Source organism: Microcaecilia unicolor, chromosome 6, assembly GCF_901765095.1.
Source record: "Microcaecilia unicolor chromosome 6, aMicUni1.1, whole genome shotgun sequence".
Lineage (NCBI taxonomy): Eukaryota > Metazoa > Chordata > Amphibia > Gymnophiona > Siphonopidae > Microcaecilia > Microcaecilia unicolor.
Window position 1 is genome coordinate 132,624,737 of NC_044036.1, and position 14,948 is coordinate 132,639,684.

The 14,948-nt window shown below is 43.0% G+C and overlaps 1 protein-coding gene across 1 annotated transcript in view; it reads right to left on the reverse strand.

The window, feature by feature from the left end:
• The window catches only part of PLXND1 (plexin D1), a 116,735-nt gene that overhangs the window by 9,750 nt on the left and 92,037 nt on the right, over window positions 1-14,948 (reverse strand). The window contains exons 26-33 of the mRNA XM_030206049.1: window positions 14,761-14,907; window positions 12,628-12,784; window positions 11,811-11,914; window positions 11,608-11,671; window positions 10,307-10,341; window positions 6,592-6,696; window positions 4,859-5,022; window positions 2,751-2,898 (exon numbers count right to left, since the gene is read on the reverse strand). Coding sequence (XP_030061909.1) covers window positions 2,751-2,898; window positions 4,859-5,022; window positions 6,592-6,696; window positions 10,307-10,341; window positions 11,608-11,671; window positions 11,811-11,914; window positions 12,628-12,784; window positions 14,761-14,907 — 924 coding nt within the window. The remainder of the gene's footprint in view (window positions 1-2,750; window positions 2,899-4,858; window positions 5,023-6,591; window positions 6,697-10,306; window positions 10,342-11,607; window positions 11,672-11,810; window positions 11,915-12,627; window positions 12,785-14,760; window positions 14,908-14,948) is intronic.

The window sequence follows — 14,948 nt, forward strand, 5'->3', positions numbered from 1 at the left end:
ATAACAGTCTTCATCAGTTTCTACTCAAGAGAGTAAAATACTATCCTAAACTGTCCCCTACACTGGGCATTTTAGAACATGAGAACTATCATTTGGGACAGACCAAAGGGTCCATCTCAGTCACCAACAATCTTAAATAGTTCAAATCCTTCAGCTTTCAGACACTAGAGCCTCAGGCATGTTCCAAGTTCTACCAGGTCTTGGTATAACTGATTCAAGAACGGTCTGGGCTTCAGGTCATCCAGCCCTGAGCTCAATAGTATCACGGAACAATTTTTCTTTGTTCCATTGACCACTATCGTGCAGGTCAGGCACCACTTTCCACCCTGGAAGTAGCTGCATACGTGACTCTGCAGTATTTTAATTGTGAGCACAGTGAGTTTCTAACTGGATGAAAAGTAAGTGATGCAGTAATATATCAGATTTGCTCATTAGCCATGGTCCCTATAGAAATGCTTCTGAAGTTATGAAGGCCAAGCCAGTGTGTTAAACATTTCTCATCTCATTTAGGCCCTGGGAGAACTGATGAACTCTGTATCCAGTTCTGAGCAGGACTGGTGTTGCAGGGAGGGAGGGGGGAGGGAGGGAGCAGGGCAACTGCTGTGGGCCTCCATGGCACAGGGGGCTTCAAGCCAGTACAACGCTGAAGGAGGCACAACCTGACAGTGGCTGTTAGGGCTAAGTTTCTACTCTGAGCCCCAGCATGTCTAAGACCGCCCTGGTTCTGAGTCTAGGGCTGGCTATTCCCACACATTCAATTATTCTTTTTTTTTTTTTCAATGATGTGTTTCTCAAAACTTTTCCATCTGTTTTCTGACTTCCAGTGACCTTCTCTCAGGTCTAATCTCTAGCTTTGACACAGACAGATGGCAGAAATCATGCACTGGAAAAGGACTCATTAGATCTCACAACAATATTAATCTTTCCCAGAAGACATTTCCTGGTGTGGAGCAACTCCATCACGACACACAGCCAGGTCACAGTGCCACAGATTCCGTCAGTCTTAGGACTGACCTTATGGCCTCCGGAAATGAACCTTGTTAATGTTGATGCCAAATTCAGTACAATTAACCACCTTCCTTTTTGGGGAAGCTCTGACTCCAGCACAACTGAAGCCCCAGGCAATGCACTGAGTATTGTGTTACAGTGACACTTCCTGAAGTCATGCTCCAATAGAGCTCCCTCACAGATCAACTATTCACCACAGCCTCAAAATCACCTTTCCACTCCAGAAATTCCTGCCCTTGACCAGGAGATTCACAATACAACCTCCCCTCACTAAAGAAAACCAGAATATTTAAGGTGTCGTTTATTAACAGTTAAAACAAGCTAACATCATAAATGCAAGGGGCCCTGTGATACATAACACCTGTCCATGGCGTTAGCATACATTAACTGTTAGAAAATGAACCCCATAATCTGAAACCTTTTTATTGAACTAACATTATTCATTTTTTGGCAGAATGAGCAAAAGATAGAATTACTAGGGCATACAAGTGGGGAAAGCATGCAGAGCATAGCTTGTGGAATTCTTTCTAATCCCTCTGAAAGTAAATGCATGTGTGTGCGTGTTGGGGGGGAGGGATGGAGAGGTCGAGGAGTGTGAGTGTGTGTATGTGTGCGTGTCTGTACATGTTTGTTAGTATGTGTGTATGTGCATGCAGTGGCGTAGCAGGGGGGGCTGCCACCCGGGTTGGGGCGGTTCGCCGTTGCACCCCCCCAGGTGCAGCACGATGACACCCCCTCCCCCCAACCAGCTCCCGCACCCTACCTTTAAAAAGAATATCGGGAGGCGAGGCACAGCGCCTCGCGCCTGCCCTGCACGTAAAAGAAATGTGAACCATCGGGTCTTCCCTCACTCTGTCTGTCCCGCCCTTGCGGAAATAGGAAGTTGCGTCAGCGGAGGGCGGGACAGATAGAGCGAGGGAAGACCCGACGGTCCACATTTCTTTTACGTGCAGGGCAGGCGCGAGGCGCTGCGCCTTGCCTCCCGATATTCTTTTTAAAGGTAGGGTGCGGGAGCTGGTTGGGGGGGGTGTCAATTTGCCGAGGGGGGGAGCTGGCAGGGAGCACCCCCCCTGAGCTGACACCCGGGGCGGACCGCCCCTCCCGCCCCCCCTTGCTACGCCACTGTGTGCATGCTTGTGTGTGTGTGTGTGTGTGTGGGTGGGGGGGGGGGATGTAACATGTTTTTGTTTCCTAAAGAATAACGTAAATGTGTAATGTGAACGTGAATGTGCCATTTTGCTTGTAATATTTGTAAGAAACTGACCCTTATTTACTAAGCTTTGCTGACATGTGTTAATGCAGTTTAACATGTTTAATAATGCAAGCCCCATTATTTTCAGTGGTTCCTATGTACTAAGTATGGACTTCTCAAATTAATGCATTAAAACATTAACACAGTTTAGTAAACAAGGGATCACTATCTGTAAATTCATCCACTCTGAATCTCTTCCCTACCTGCAGGAAAGTACTTAACCTGTGTCACGTATCATAGCTCCTTTTTAAATAATGGAGCTGCAAGATGGAGTTATTTATCTAAAACGCTCTACAGAGAGGGATCAATCTGTGGCCAGTGATTGCAGTTTGCCATGTTGAGTCAGTCCTGGTTTTAACCCTCTGCACGCATGGAAGAACACTCTCCTTTTCCCTAAAGAAATAAGCAGCAACTTCCCTGCATATGAGGAGGTAAAAGCAGGGCTGACAGTACGGAGTCCATTCCCTGACTCTGCTTTTTCACACAGTACCTTCCCCAGGTGCAGGTCGGATATGGAACAGGCATCAATGAAGACCTGGGCAATTACAGAGAGGCAGGCATCCATGTGATCGGTCTTATCGATGTCAAACACAAATTGGGGATTCTTCAGAATATTCACCCAGAACCTGAGAGGTAGGCTGTGGGAATGGATCAGAAACACAGAGTGAGATACACACACTGAACAGTATTTCTCAACACACAGAACGCAGCGATCAGGACAAGTAAAAGATGTAGATGAGATCTTTTCATGGGACTAAAATCCAGTTGCCTTAATTTTATTTAGGGGCACACGTGGACTACCATTAAGACGTATTATTTTACCACTGGTCCCACTTTATGCAATAAAACCTGGTTGCTAATAATTGGGGTTAACAGCAAAACATCCGTCTTAATGGTAGCCTATGCTGATAACTTCCCCCCCCCCTTAGATTGTTACAGTCCAGATTGCTAAAAGTGTTTCCTATAAATTTGCCCTATCATTAGTCTTCTTTCCCACCCACTCCAAGCAAACCCCTTACCTCTCTGTAAATTAAGCAGGCTCTTTCATATTCAATTTTCAATGCATTCTGAAGATGTTTTATTTTGCGAAACATTACCATAATGATTAATTTCTGGTTTTCTATCGTGTCTTTTAACTTCATTGAATTGGATCTTCTGATAAATCTTTTTGCTTTTCTTGTATTGTAAATTGCTTAGAACCTATTAAGGAGTGGGTGACTAATAAACACAGTGAATGGAATTGAATTAAATTAAGAACTAGAGGGAAATTTGTCACCGTAGGGCATTTTCATCACACATATTTATTATTGGGATTTGTTAGCCACCTCTATGAAGAGATTTACCCAAAGCGATATACAGCAGGTACAGCTTAACATAAAGCTTAGAAGTATGTTAACAGCATAACAATAGCAAAATGACAAAATATAAACATGAATACAATCAATGAGACAAACTTGGAGATAGCAACTTGAATTCTAGAAATAGGACTAACCCAAAACTGTATCAGAAATACAAATTTAACAGTACTGTGAATGAATCATATAACAGGAATATAATAAATGTCATCAGACTACAAATGATTACCCTAATAGGCTACATGGAAGAACATTCATATAACATATATATGATGCTCACGTTACCAAAATGCAAAACATTCAAGTAACATAGATATGATGCTAATGACGATTAACGTTAACAAATTTGCAGTTAAGAACATCCATACTGGGTCAGACCAACAGTCCATGTAACCCAGTATCCTGCTTCCAAGAGTAGCTAATCCAGGTCACAAGTACCTGGCAGAAACCCAAGTAGTAGCAACATTCCATATAGAACCTCAAAGAGTAGCAACATTCCATGCGGAATCCCAAAGAGTAGCATTCAAAGCCACCAATTCCAGGGCACAAGCAGTGGCTTCCCTCATGTCCATCTCAATAACAGGCTATAGACTTTTCCTCCAGGAACTTGTCCAAACCTTTTTTAAACCCAGATACAGTAACTGCCGTTACCAGACATGTTTAGTTCTTTGTTTCCTTCCCACTCTAGTAGATCAAGGTGAGTTACATTCAGGTACACTGGGTATTTCCCTGCCCCTGGAGGGCTCGCAATCTAATTTTGTACATGAGGCAATGGAGGGCTAAGTGGATTGGCCAAGGAGCAGCAGTGGGATTTAAACTGGCCACCTCTGAATGTCAAGGCCGGTGCTCTAACCATTATTCCTCCACTCATGTTTAAACACCCTAAGTGCTATTCAGTGTGGATGCACGTAAGTGCTATAGGGGGTGTGTATGTGGGCGGGGCTCCCAGTTTCAGTCAGTGGGTGAATCTCTTCATAAAGGCGGTTAATAAATCCCAATAAATAAAATAAACAACATACACAGTACTGTAAGTTACATGTGTCCCTACCGTATTTAAGCAGCTGCACTTACGACAGGTCTATGACTGCTGTAACTGCGGCTGTGTAACAGTTAGGCTCATAGTATTCTATAATGACATCAGTGCTGACAGGTATCATCACAGCATAAATGCCTGGAGCCCGTTATCACAGAATTGCTCATAGATAATCTCCATGCTGAGGTGGTGGGAAAGGTTCCTTCTAACCTGTTGGTTTTCCAAATGTGCAAAGTGTCTGGATCGGAGATTCCTCTTTTCTCTGCCTGCTCCTCTAGGAAGTCAAAGAAATACTTGATAGCCAGGGGTGGTTTCTCCTGGTGAATACTTAGTATGGCTGTGAATAAATCATCCAGGAATTTTTGCAGTGTACCCTGAGGAACATGAGCCATGGGTCAATTTTAGCAGACAATGGAAAAGGTGCCGGTAACTCAGTACCCCCAAGTACCCCCTCAAAAAAAGCCCTGGGTATAAGTCCCTAGCAGAGAAGACCTACGGAACCCTTCAGGGCCGATGGAAACATTAGGCAGGCTAGGCCAATCATCCAAGGTGGCAGTTTTGTGGGGCAGCAGACAGCAGCTGAAGTCAAAGGAAATCAATAAGTCCCGACAGCCAAACAAACCCAAAGAACCATCAGGGCAAACGTTTATCTGCAGGGAGGGTAGGCAAGCTTCAAAAAACCCATTCACCTGGGTACCTACATATGTAAGTCAAAGTCAGTTCACAGTGAGAGTCTGCTATTATTCTGTGGTCTGCATGGGGACAGAGCCTGAGCCAAGCAGGGGCGGCACTTAAAATATGGCATAAGAATATGCAGCAATGCTGACACACTAGAATTCTATAATCGAATCTTAGCACCACTGGGGCACCTGAACTGAGATACAGAATAATAGAATTACCCCGATTATTTGTAACAGTAGTAAAATAATACACACTAGATGGCCAACTGCAGTAACTGGGAAATAAGACCAGTGCCCTGGACAGATCTTGATGGGCTTCAACGGCAACTCCCACAGCTGGGGAATAAGACTAGTGCATATTTTATATCATATGCTACGAGTTCATCTTATTGGGAAGACTGGATGGACTGTGCAGGTCTTAATCTGCCATCATCTACTATTTTACTGTGTAAAGCGATAGCACATGTTAGTAACTCTAGCTGCAAATTTGTGAAATTTTAGACTGCACATATTTGGCTGGTTAAAGAGGTCATGTTTATAAATGGGTACTACCCAGTTTTAACCGGGAATAATGGCCCCTGTCTCTGAATGTGTCCATTTGCCACAAAGACTGGACGCCTGTACCAAGGACATACAAGCCCACAAGTTTACAGCACCCTTTCAGAAACCCATTCTTCCCAGCCTGTGCCCATAGAATAAAAGTTCTGGTAACCAAGTTTCCTTTATCATTCGCACTCTCCTGTTTCAAGTGCTGAGACCAGGTCCAAGAGTGCCCAACTCAGCTCTCTGTGTGTTTGTCTGTTAAACAACAACACAAAGCAGAGTTTCAGCACTTAATGCCTTCATCAAGGGTCAGCAAATGCTTCTCCTTCATAAAAAGACAAGTGGGGCAAATGAACATGCATTCAGTGTACCCATCAAACTCTCGCATGCTGCACTCCAAATGCTGTTATACAAATTAATTTGACAAAAGGCATAAGTGCCAAAACTTGGCCAAGTCGGGTCACTGACCAATACATTTGTTTGTGGAGATCCCTGAGTCTGCTTTGTGTTGTTGCTTGTGTTGAGTCTGCAGAGTGTTTTGCTTCTGTTTTGTCAATGCTTGTCTGTTAAGCCAAGAGAAATTGGGCAGAGCCTGTTCAAGGCATGATCTGGTACAAACATGCCTCCTTTTACCTCTCACTGTCTCCCCAATAATACTGTTCTCGGGATGGGGGGGTGGGGGGATATCCCATGGTATATGAAACAGGGATCCTTTCCTACCTTGGTAGAAAGCAACCTCGTCAGGTAGATCTCTGGAAGAACCTTCTTTCGGTGATTCTGTCTGTGGGACTTCCTGGTCTCAGCTAATTCATCCGTTGGAAGGACCTGAGTTAGAACATATTGTACCCTGAATTTCTGCCTAAGCAGTGTAGCATACATAAGAACATAAGAAGCACCATGCTGGACCAGACCAATGCCTGACTGAGCCCAGTCTCCTACCTGCAACAAGAGCCAGTCTGGGCCAGTTGGAAATACTGGGCAGATCTTAATGAGAAGGTCATTTCCCTGCTGCTCACTCCCAGATGTGGGAAGTGGCAATATCCACCTCCTTCAGACTCATTCTTATCATGGGACACAACAATGGTGTTCAAAGCAGCCAATCGGCATTATGATGTCTTCTCATTGGTTATTCTTGTCACCAAATAAATATCGAACCAATTAAATCCTGAAGACATCCTTTTAAAATTGTAATCTCAAGGTCTATCCATCATCTTCTTATAATAAATGTTATACTCTTTTATGGTAATTCTTCACCAAAAAATAATGCTATTCAATGGCCATATTGAAGCCAAGTGATAGAACTGAATTTTGTCAGAAAATTCACATCTGTTCACATTGCTGCAAAACTATCTTGTGATCATCTCCTCAACTCTGCTGAGGAACATGATAGATGACCAAACAACGCAAGTCTACAAAAGAATGTCCCGCAGTTACACAACACGTCAACAAAGGTACTTCCAGTCTTCTTCTATTTATACTGCTCTTATGTTCATTCAAATGGATCTAGAACATTCTTTATGTCCGTCCAATGTAAATCTTCCTACATGGACCCAATATATAGTAAATTAAATAATCAGTGTCCCACAGTGAGAATGAATGGATGGCTTCTTCAACAGTGAGTATTTATTTATATATTTCTTAGGATTTATTTACCGCCTTTTTGAAGGAATTCACTCAAGGCAGTGCACAGCAAGAATAAGTCAAACATAAGCAACAGACAATTACAGCAGTAAAAATATTCAAACAGCAATACAAAGTATGGCATAGTATGCTACATTACAATGCCAACACAATACATTATAAAACATTTTAATAGACAGCATTGGGTGTAGGTAAAGGTGGTAACATATAGATAGATAAGACAGAGCAACAGGAGTAAGAAAATAAGGGGATTAATTTAAAGAAAGTTGCAAATGAGGTCAGAAAGGTGCCTCAAGATTACCTTAGCTAGGGTAGAAACGGGTAAACATATCTTGCTATAGTATCTGAAGCCAGTGTCATTTACTTCTTCCATTAAAGGCCTGGTTGAAGAGTCAAGCTTTCACCTGCTTCCTGAAGTAGAGATAGTCTTGTGTTAAGCAAAGTCTTTCAGGGAGTGCATTCCAGAGCATGGGGGCTACTCCAGAGAAGCTTCACTTGCGGGTATCACATCGTGTAATGTCCTTTGGAAAGGGTGTGATTAGGGATATTCCTTGGAGGACCTTATTGTCCTTGGAGGTGTGTAGAAGCAGATCCTGTTCTTCAAGTACTCTGGGCCATTTCCTTTAAGGGCCTTTAAGGTCAAACATTGAGTTTTTAGTAGCCAGTGAAGTTTTTGCAAAAATGGTGTGATGTGGTCATGTTGCTTACAACCTTCTATTAGTCTTGCTGCAACATTCTCAATCAACTGGAGCTGCTGCAGACCCTTTGTAGTCAGACCAGTGTAGAGTGCATTACAGTAATCCAGTCTTAATGTTATCGTGGCATGCACAACTGAGGCAGTTTTGTTTCGGGTGCTCTTTTCTGAGCATTGGGGAAGAATACAAACTGATCTCATTTACATGAGCTTCACTACATTAGCATGCTATCTACGCTAAGACCTACTGCGCTCATTGTTTGCCGCTAATGGCCTCTAGCGCCTGTGTTTACTCTTGAGCATTGGGGCCTCAGTGCACTAGCTGGGGGTCTTCATCAGTGCTTCTTAGGGATTTGTTTGTGTCATTTTAATACATTTTCATTTTTTTTTGACTGGCTAAGGACTGTTGCTGGGCCTGTATGGATTTTACTTGAAAATGGGGCCTCATGTCAGCTCACATTCCAAATGTCCTCAGCTCTCTCATACGAGTCATATGGGGTAACACTGTTCTGTCCTAGGAACAGGATTTACCATAGATGTAACAGCACTTTCTGCTTCTGATTGAGGGCCCAATGCACAAACCTTACCGTGCTGTTAGCGTTTGCTTTAGACTGGTTCTAGCCAGTCAGAAACAAACGTTATTTAGCGAGCAATGCAGAAACCCCATGCAAATGAGATCATTAGTATTTTAATGAGCATTCCGGGCGATGCAGAGCTCGAGAGCACCTGGCTCTAACAGTGGCATACCAAGGGTGAGGTGAAAGGGGCAGACCAAATGGGGTGTTCTGTTCCCACTGCTCCGTCAATCCTGAAACTTTAAACTTGTTCCACAGCCCACGCCTTACTGCAACCTCCACCCCTGCTGGGCCGCTGCTGCGTTTCCTCTTGGCAGCTCCTCTCCATCTCTCGTCTTCCTCCAGCCTGCGCCTCCACCCTCACTGGGCTGCTGCCACTGCTAGTCTGCCAGAGAAGCAGCGGTGTTGGCAATTTGGCAAATAGTAAATATCTTGGATTTTTCTGTACATACACACATTCCTGTTTTACCGGTATCTGACCTAACACTGGCTCCACCTCTTCAGTTCCCAGATTTTAAAGGTGAAATCAGGAATTGTCCCCAGAGAGGAGCTGTGCACTGTCAAGTAGCTGATGACATCATAGCAAGAAGGTAGGAAAACCCAGCAAATTACAACATCTTGAAGTTTCATGGTATTGTAAGAGATTAAACTCATCTTTAGCCACATCTTAGTCTCCCCTCCCCCTCCCCTTATGCTACATGGGTTTAATTATTCCTGTAAGTCATGCAATAATGGATCAACCACATAGGCCCTGACCCATGAACAAGCCTGATCTGGGGCCAAGGCACAGCAAAAACACAGCAGAGGACATGTGGAATGCATTGCCCCCCCCCCCTCGATCTTGCCTTTGATATGCAACAATTTCCATGGAGTGTCTGTTAATGAGCTGGAAAGTTCCTAAAACTTCAGAAGAAGTGGGCTTTGCTTTGAAGATTTCATGTTCTTTTTGATACTACAGAATAGGCCCTGGTTATGAAGTTGTTCTCTGGGGAAAGTCCACTCACAGGCACAATTTTCTTTAGTTTTACTTTAGTTAGTCAGTGACCTGGATTGGCCACTGTTGGAAACAGGATGCTGGGCTCGATGGACCTTTGGTCTTTCCCAGTATGGCAATACTTAGGTACTTATGATACCAGTTTCTGAAGAACAGATTATTTTGGGGGGCCATCATGCAAAGAAATTAGAACAGAGGAAGGAAAATCAATTTCGAGCACACGTGGTAAGTGGCAAATTTTATTTATTTATTAGAATTTATTTACCACCTTTTTGAAAGAATCCACTCAAGGCGGTGTACAGTAAGAATAAATCAAACATGAGCAATAGGCAATTACAGCAGTAAAAATATTCAAACAATACAAAGTATGGTATAGTATACTACGTACAATGTCAACACAATATATAATAGAACATTTTAATAGACAGCATAGGGTATAAGTAAAGATGGAACATATAGATAAGTAAGAGAGTAAGAGGAGTTAGAAAAATAATTTAAAGATAAATTGAAAAATAAGAATGGAATACTCACTAAATGAAAATACTTTTCTGTGTCCAAGTCCTTCACTGCAGAAAGAACATCACAATGTTTTTTTATTAGTCAGCTTCTCATCCTATGTTCGGCTCTATTTTGCAGGAAGCCAACCTCTTCCATACACTGCTCGTCCCCACGCACTTCTTTGACAGAAGTAACTGTAACTTTAGGATGCCATCTTACTGGCTGAAATATAATTTCCCCTTATTGAAGGAATCAGTACATTGGAAGATTAAAATGTACTAAACATTTTACCAATAGTGACCACAGACAAATAACTTCAAAAGAATGTTCCGAAAGGAAAAATATTTGTTGGATTGTGATAGTGTGACTTGGTAAGGTGGCATGAAACCCTCAGAAAACACACCAGAGGGTAGTGTAAGGTCAAAAAGGAAAAGTTTATTACTATGTACAAGGGAAATAAACAAGTCTGTTTCCTCACAGGTTCAATACTCTTCATAGAAGTCTCTCAAACACAATCTCACTTTCAATAGTCCACCTCTGGCAGGGCTTCTCTCTTTTATATACAATGTCTTCATTACTCATAACCATAGTTCAGCCACCAAAGGATTCTGAGCCTACCTTGGCCATGTTCTCTCCTACCTTGGCAGTCTTCTCTCTTACAAGAACTCAACCCTGGAATTCCTTCAAGCATAAGCTTCAGACTTCTTCTCACTCAACATATAAGATCTGAGCTAGGGTTACCTTTCTATCCTGGAGCTCCATCAGGTACTACAGCCTAAGCCAGATCGCTCCTTGCCTTCAGGGTCCTCCTGAGCCACTCTGCTACAGGGCATTTAACCACCTCTTGACCTGAGTCCTGTCCCTCTAACGTGGCAGGTTTAGCGCCACCTGCCATAAAGTGACTAAACTGCAAGCTCAGTGAAGGCATGCTCATAGGGACACCTGCCGATATGCCATTCACTCCCTCACATGGATATGATGAAGTTAGATGCTAGAGATGAGCAGTGATTGGCATACTTGGGATAAGAAAGGAATTTCTTCTAGCACGCAGTAGACACAGGTGTAATCTTTTGCCCTCCTCTGGATTATGAAAAAGAGTGAACTGCTGGTTCATTAAGGACTCTCTTGTGGCCATCTGGTTTCTGTTAGCTAACCAACCAGGTAAGCCACAGTAGTTACTAGGGCTGGATATTATTAATCCACCCAGGTATCTGACATGCCTCACCTGACTCTGTACGGCACATGTTTCACTGTTAATAAAGGACCTTGTACGACTCTTTCTAACCATATCATTCACACACTCTTCCAATGAAGAAGTCTAGAGAGCACCTTACCTCGACCCAGAGTTCCATCCTTCTGATCCTTCAGACTCATGGCTAGGGAGGCTCCTTCAGGGATCTACAAGTGACCAGAGGAAGAAGGGTCAGTGTTCAATGCTGCCAGGCTAAGGCACAGGGGATCAGAACATCAAAATCTGGCATAATCTAGCCTCAAGACAACTGGGCACCAGACTGACATAGAAAAATACCTATTTTACCTTGTAATGGGCCAATGTATTCAACTTCTTCCTTCCATATTCTACGATAGATGTGTTGTCCAGATCCCGTAGGATGTAGCTGTCAGTACTTGAAGCAAACCACTCTGAGAAAAGACCAGCAGCCAATGAAAGCCCAATTCTGAACTGAACCAATAACATCCAGGCCTAAGACACACAGCTGACGGCCAGTGAGCTCATGATGAGCTATTCAAAAGTAGCACATTGTTCGTTTCCCTACTAATCTCTGTCTAAGCCCAGAAAATCCATGAGACACCAGCTGCATGGAACAAACATTTTCGTATCTTCCATGATGATATGTGAAGGTTATTGGTCTTCTTGAGATCAACTAAACAGCTGAAGACATGCTGGAAAAGCTACTGGATGTTCCTTGGAATAAAAGTCATGTTGGCCTAGGCAAACTCACTCTAACAGTTATTGGTCTAGAAATGTGCTGAGAAAAGATTCAGAGCAGGAAGAAAACATGATATTCAGTGGGACATCTTTTCATTCTGGAGGCCTTCAGTTTCCCTCTATTAAGTTTCCCAATTAAATTATAAGGGAAACCCCTAGTCAAGATGAATTTCTGGCAGGGGATACCAAAGTTGAGTGCAATCACCAACCCTCCTCAGTGCCTTAATACGTTTCTCCATGACATACTTAAATTTCTCTAAGTTTGTTGAGAAGGAAAATGCAGTTAATATACATATTTACCTGAAAAGGTAAAAGATGAGGAGATGCAGCAAAAAGCAATCTTCCTTTCACCAAACCACAATGCAAATCACCCCAGAGACCAACTAATTCCTTAGAATATATTTACCTAAGTCCACTTCTTCTGCTTTTGGCCATTGCGAATAGGGAAGGTTTTTACAGAAGGCTTCAAGGATCTTCTCCTTAACCTGGCAGACAGTATCTGTGTCCATCACCCGAATGCTCAAGGAGTCCATCCCACAGCCCTGAAAGGAGACATTCAGATTCTGCAGAGAGAAGGAAAGCAGGAGTTATTCTGAGATGGTTATTTTCGTATGCATGATGAGTGAAAGGTTCAAACACATCCAAATCACTTTACCAGTGTATAGCAGGGCTAATGCTGCACTGACCTGACTGCAGAAAGTAATTATTATTGCAACTTGCTGCTCACTCTTCAGATTTATATCAGAATTAATTTAAAAAGAACAAAAGAAAAAACCTCAGAAGGCAAAAATAATATAAAACAACACTAACTGTCAGCCCTGAGATACAGTACTGCAGATCTGGGATTGCTTGAAACTCAGGAGGAAAGTGGCTACCCAATGAGTGGTGGAGAGAGGGTGTCTCAGTGGAGCTCTCTCTCCAGCCCACCACTGGTCAGCAAGAGAACACTATGACCACCTGGACATGCTTCTTATGGAAGGGAGATTAAAAGTGGAGAGTAATACAGTTGTAGCAATCTGAATAGCGTCCCTTTAAACTTGAGACATCAGAAAGGAGCCATTTGCTTCTTGTAATGACGTTTCAGATATTCAAACCATGCCACTGGCTATGTAACAGGCTGCTTCTTGGGAATTGTCTTTAGTGGGGCAATATATTATTTTGAAAATTAAAAGAGAGTAGCAGAGTTTTACAGTAAATTCTGTAGGGAATCTCTGGGTCTTGTCAAGTTCATCTGTATTGACACAGCTCGTCCAGGTCCAGCATTCAGGCCTTGCAAACCTGTATTACAGTCATTTCAGACAAAATTAGTTTCCTTTCCGCTAATGTAGATAATAAATCAGAGTGAGATGAGAGAAAGAGGCTGAGGAGCTTTGCTTCTTCCTTTCTCTTTCACAAGCTACACTCAGCCAGCTTCTCTGGAAGGGAAATTCCTAGTCTGGTTTCCTGCCCTGTAACAGGCTCTAATGCAGATGAGGCCAGACAGCTTCTGCCATGCCAAAGAGATGCAGTACACTCTGCAGAAGAGACAAAACCTCTTTTCTTTCCAAAGAAAAGCCTCTTATTTCTTTCTAAGTATGATGTCTATGGTGGAGTCCTACAAATAATGAAAGAGAAAGAGAGAAAAAAAAGGACATTTCAAAAAGCTGGTGTGCCAGAGTTAAAGACCTGCCCTCAGACTCCTCCAGTTTGATTACTGAGGACTAGGGCTCAGCGAGGCACTCAGCCTACAGCAGCTACAGATGGAGCACTATGGCAGTTGTACTCTGCTCTCTTGGCCACAGGAGGGCGCTCTACATCTTGGTTTCTATTTCTAGACAAAAGATGCAGGAAAGGGCAAAGGAAAAGCTGCTGTGTAGACATGATGGCTCCTAGACAGAGCGGGACAGGCAGAAAGGAGGAGAGAAACTTTATAACAGTTTCCTGAGGAAAATGGAGGAAAGGAGAGGACATTCATGCTTCCTAAAGCCAGACAGGAAGGAATAAAAAGAGATAAGGCATGAGGAATCTTCTATGACAGCCAAATGGAAAGGCATAAATCCATGCCCAATGGCTCACTGATGAGCACCGGATGGAAAAGGGTAAATCCATGCCCAGTCGTTCCCTGATAAGATCCAGATGGAGAGGCTTAAATCCATTTCAGTGGTTCCCTGATAAGAGCCGGATGCAAAGGCATAAAGCCTTGCCTAATGGCTTCCTGATGAGAGCAAGATGGAATTAAATACATTAAGAGAAGGATGAAGGGAGAATATAAAGAAAATAGTTTCCATTTTGTTCAGTTTCCATTGGATGAGTGCCATTGAGAATGATCAGACTTTTCAAGAGAAAGAAAATTATTTTCTATCAACTTACACAGTCTCAGTCCTTAGGTTTCCTTATTTTTTTCCTATCGTCCAAGTAACGTAGTAGATAATGGCAGATAAAGCTCAAGTGACCAGTCTTCCTCTCCTGTTCGCTAGCATTTTGAGTACATAAGCACAGCACTGCCACCCTTTAAACGCCAGGTTCCTGTCAGCTAAAGCAGCTTGTAACAGCCTCTTACCATTGGCTTTGCCTCAATGTTTTCTCTCAGGAGCCATTCCTCGTTCAGGGTATATCTGGCTTTTCCAGTGATGGCATCAATTGAACCCTTGTTGATCTGCTGTTTTATAGCGCATAGTAACAAGAAGAAAGGTTCACCTATTGTCTCCTGCCAAAAGTAGAAACACAGTGTGTCAATACCACAAGCAT